Source organism: Tachysurus vachellii, chromosome 4 (genome assembly GCF_030014155.1).
Source record: "Tachysurus vachellii isolate PV-2020 chromosome 4, HZAU_Pvac_v1, whole genome shotgun sequence".
Lineage (NCBI taxonomy): Eukaryota > Metazoa > Chordata > Actinopteri > Siluriformes > Bagridae > Tachysurus > Tachysurus vachellii.
In genome coordinates, this window is record NC_083463.1 from 31,560,640 (window position 1) to 31,565,639 (window position 5,000).

Below are 5,000 nucleotides of genomic sequence, written 5' to 3' on the forward strand. Positions count from 1 at the left end.
AACCATGTGGACTGTTGCTTTGGAAATTGGAGCAATTCGCCTGGTTTGTCCATCGCGCAACATCTTCCGACGAATCGGACGACAATCCGACACACTTCCTCTGGCGGCTCTTTAAACCGTCGCATAAAACTATCCTCTGACTCTTTGGGGAATTCGAAAGTCTGAGATTTTTTTCCTTCTCCGAAGCTTTATGAACGCATATATTTGTGTGTGTGTGTGTGTGTGTGTAGTGCTCAGATCTTGGTCTGTTTTTTCTCGAACACGGGCTCCATCTGCATCTCAATCGGTTTGTTCTTTTCCTTGTCGTCGGGGTCTTTCTCGGAAAACTGGGCCTCGATCTCGGCCGGGTCGGTGTAGGTGTAAAAGTGAGCCATGATGGAGAAGATGACGCACACGCATATCAACAGTGCTGCAAATAGCACGTATTCGGCCCACTGTGGATCACACACACACACACAGTTCATTTCATTGTGTGGGTTCTAATTAACATGACGTTAACGCACACAATACACCGGAATACTTTAATAATAATTAAATATACTACATCATGATGTCATAGAACTGTGAGCCAATTAGAATTGAGTATTTATAAACCTACGTGTTAGCATAGTGTAAATGTTCACAAAAGTGTTACACGCAGTTATATCCCCGTTATAGCACATTATATCTTCTCTAACATGGTCATCAAGGGCATGAGGAAATAAATGACGCTAATTTTTTACAGTTGTTTATTAACGTTAACCTTTTCACTAAATCGTCACATTATATCGTGGCTGTCAAAGCAATCCTTGTTGCCAGTTAACATTATTATGACTAATTATCGTTGGTGTCAGGATTACGTCGAAGCGTAATGTCCGTACCTGCTCAGGAAGTTGTCCTACTTCAGCTACAATCAGGACGATGATGTTCCCCACGGCGGTGGTCAGCAGCCAGCCGGCTTGAAGGACCGACTTCATGTTCTTGGGCGCCTGAGCGGTGTGAAAGAGATCACAGGTAAACACGTCGGTGTTTAAAACGTTGTGGGGAAACAGAACCGAGTTCTAGCTGAGCGTACCTGTGAGTAGGAGAACTCGAGACCCGTGACGGAGAAAACCACCTCTCCACACGTCATGAGGAAGTACTGAGGGATCTGCCAGGCCATGTGCATGGTGTTGGGCTTGATATCTTCTACCTGCTGGATGGTGCTTGCACACTTTACAACACACACACGGCATTATAATGCCATCAATGTGATGAATATTGCTTGATTTATTTAAAACTTTTTTTACTTCAAATGAATCAGGTGGATTATCAGGTTGCCAGATCTGTAGATTTTCCCAAACAAATCCTTCAATACCTGAGTTCTGATTAAAATTTGCTACAAACATCTATCTACAGTGGGGGATCAGGAGGATAATGTATTTTTATTTTAACGTTTTTTTATCGTGACGTCTCCCACACAAACCCACAGAAAAAACAATCTGAACCAGATTTCTGACACAAACTTTGCGTTTCAGAAACGTTTCTTTTCCCCGACCTCAGCACTGAGTAGCGTTAGTAAAAGCGGTTGAGATGTTACCTCCGGTCCGAAGGTAAAGTTGCTCGGTATGAGAAGTGTGTAGGAGCTTCCAAATCCCAGATCCATGGAGTATTTACACTGTTCTGTGCTGCCCGAGATGATAAAGGTGGCTCTGTAACCACACACACGGAGAGACACGACGAATGAAGCTCAGATACGGAGGAATAAGGAATAAATCGTGGTGTGTGGTGAAGAGAAGATACTCACGTGCCCTCGGGGAACAGCGTGTAGTTAGAGAACTCAAACTGACCGACAGATCCCATGTCTTTAGACCCCGACTTCACGCTCAGCTCTTCTCTGTAGCCGTTCACAAACCTGGTAATAAATAAATAAATAAATCCCGTAAAGACCAAATCCTACAGAAGACTCGCAGGTACATCAGTAACCACAGTGCAGATTTTTATACGTTCACATCAAGCTAACACTGACCTGATATCGTTGTCTCCTTGTTCTGGTTTAGTGTTTAAATCTATACTCTGAGGACATGAGAGAAGATTCATCATTATAGAAACTAATACAACAACAACATCTTCCTGACTTAAATGAATTCTATTCAGTATATTTAATTTTTTTTAATACAAATTATATAATAAATAAAAAAACTCAACGCAAATTGTGTCGTTTAATTTAATACTTCATGTAGTTGGATTTTTTTTTATTTTATTTATTACATTAAATTACAATAAGCTAAAAAGTCTTTAAAACTGAATTGAATTGAAACAAACTGAATTGTGTTTATATAATAAACAGCTTCATTATTCTAGTTCATATTCTGTACTGCTATCAATCTGAAATCAATTTTTACCTGTAAGTTATCGATAATAAATGATATTATTTCATGCTAACATTCATTCATTCATTCATTCATTCATCTTCTACCGCTTATCCGAACTACCTCGGGTCACGGGGAGCCTGTGCCTATCTCAGGCGTCATCGGGCATCAAGGCAGGATACACCCTGGATGGAGTGCCAACCCATCACAGGGCACACACACACACACTCTCATTCACTCACACAATCACACACTACGGACAATTTTCCAGAGATGCCAATCAACCTACCATGCATGTCTTTGGACCGGGGGAGGAAACCGGAGTACCCGGAGGAAACCCCCGAGGCACGGGGAGAACATGCAAACTCCACACACACAAGGCAGAGGCGGGAATCGAACCCCAACCCTGGAGGTGTGAGGCGAACGTGCTAACCACTAAGCCACCGTTCCCCCCCATGCTAATATTATTACTCTTATTTCATATCCCCGTTAGATTTATTTTTTAAATCATATTTATCATCATTTATTCTTAAACATTTACGACTAAGTTGCTTGTTAATAAAAGATGACGCTGCTCTGACTCCCAGCTCAGTCATGTCATGATATTATGATATCATAAGTAATAACTCATTTTCTTTTTGTGTGATCAAACAAAATAAAAATCTAAGTGATTTAATTTTAATTTAATATTTTAAATGAATCCTTCCCAAATTTCCCCTGAGATTCTTTATAACAAGCATGAAGAAGCACTTTGAGCGTCAGGGTTCGTTTATTGATTTATACACATCACTGTTCTGATCATCATCATCATCACCTGAGTAGGTCGCACTCACCTCTCCCGGAATGTTGTCGTACGTGAGAAGCAGCGTTTGACGCTTTCCTTTCATCAGAGGATAAGGGACATGAGTTTTGTTTCCGACTGAAAGGTCCATCGTGTCTGTGTTCAGGCTCACGTAGCCATAGGACTAAAAAAAAACCAGCCTGTATTAATCAGCAATCAGTGATTATCCTGGAACATTGTTAAAGCTAAAGCACGATATCCTGCCAGCTATTAGCATTAGCAGTGATTATCAAAACCCTGTCGGAAATTTTTATTTAATTGTTAGCTAGCGACGGTACTAGTCAATATGTCGTTAGAGATGTTATGTTAGCTAGCTGGCTAGTGTTAGCATGGACCTCATGGACATGAATTGAAATGAGAAATTCTGTCAGGCTAGTTAATGTTTGCTAGCAGGCCAGTGTCAGTGCTGAGACGACAATTTCCTTGAACTAATTGAAGTTAGCTAGCAGGCTAGTTAGTGTGAGCACTGACATTGTATGACATTGTGAATTTTCATGTTCGTTCAGCTAGCTATCAGGCTAACGTTAGCATCGAGGCTGCAAAAAATGAGTACGGCTTTAACATTCTATCAGAAATTTTGCCAGGCTGCTAGTCAACGTTAGTTAGTTTGTTAGCATTCAGAACATTTCTGCATACAAACATAACGTTAACAGGAAATTTGCTGAACTCTTTGGCGATAAAGTGTGTTATCGTGTCTGCAGCTACGCTCGTGGGTTGTAAACTCGGCTCTGAAGAAACAAAAGGAGCAGATACCTGAAAAGGCTGAATTTCATATGGATTTCCATTCACGGATATATTCAATACGCTGTTGTCCAGGTTTAGGAACTTCACCTGAGCTTCAGATGACGAGGGGAACACAGGAACTGTTTGCTGTGAAATAAAGACAAAGCTGAGCCTCTTTTTATCTGTTCTAGTACTTTACAGGGCTCTTAAGTTTTGAAGACAGGCAAGAGAGACATTTCCAACCCCACAGCAAACCAAAGTATTTGTTCAATTTCCATTTATTAGTGTGTGTGTGTGTGAGAGAGAGAGAGATTATAACTGGTGGTGCTTATTGTAAGTGTTTGTTGCCTTTTTGGACTCCTTTATCATTTGTAATGTTGCTCCCATATAAAACAGTTCAGCACAAGCCCAGACATTTTTAGGTTCATGATTGAGGACAATGTCCCGTCCAGAGACAAACTGTTTCGTGTTGAGGTTTTGTTCAAACCGACCATCGAAAATACCCTCGCTAATTAATGTTTTTTTTTTCATTGGTTGTTGCGTTAAATCTTACCCAGATACAATAGTGCTGTTTTCTGATTGGCTATTGTGTAGCCTCTTTTTTTGATTGGCCTATAAATGTCAGGCTTGACTAAGAGCTCCAGGGGAGACGCGCTTGATTCCTGTCCGGTTCCATAGAGACAGCGGTGCGGACTGATAAGTTTTGGGTGCTGCGGGAAATTAAATATATGATAAATAGTCAAAAAGTTTTTCTGCGTGAGAAATACAATGTGTGGCAGGAGAGCGTGAGAAGACCGACATGAGTGACTGTCAGTCTCAATGCGTGACACTTGACAGCCCTGACTTTATGATACAACATCTAGCTTATGTACTACAGCATACAGAATTTACTCTGTTCAGTTCTAAATATTTAGATTTTGTGTCACATTTGGTCACATTTCATCTCCAAACCTTACACTGTGGTGTAATTCACACCGTGAGTATGGACGATGAAGACTAACACACCAGAGCACTTAGTTGTGTCCAATCACAAACAGAGCTGAGATCTGAGCTTCTCATTTCCAGTATATTACCCTCTACATTATATATATATGTATCGTCGCTGT

The 5,000-nt window shown here is 40.8% G+C and overlaps 1 protein-coding gene across 1 annotated transcript in view; it reads right to left on the reverse strand.

The window, feature by feature from the left end:
• Positions 1-5,000, reverse strand: part of slc15a1b (solute carrier family 15 member 1b) — a 14,279-nt gene that overhangs the window by 247 nt on the left and 9,032 nt on the right. Inside the window, exons 16-23 of the mRNA XM_060868965.1 lie at positions 3,925-4,041; positions 3,164-3,295; positions 1,988-2,034; positions 1,766-1,873; positions 1,559-1,670; positions 1,055-1,192; positions 861-968; positions 1-434 (exon numbers count right to left, since the gene is read on the reverse strand). The exon at positions 1-434 is cut by the window's left edge and continues 247 nt beyond it. Coding sequence (XP_060724948.1) covers positions 234-434; positions 861-968; positions 1,055-1,192; positions 1,559-1,670; positions 1,766-1,873; positions 1,988-2,034; positions 3,164-3,295; positions 3,925-4,041 — 963 coding nt within the window. The 3' untranslated portion in view covers positions 1-233. The remainder of the gene's footprint in view (positions 435-860; positions 969-1,054; positions 1,193-1,558; positions 1,671-1,765; positions 1,874-1,987; positions 2,035-3,163; positions 3,296-3,924; positions 4,042-5,000) is intronic.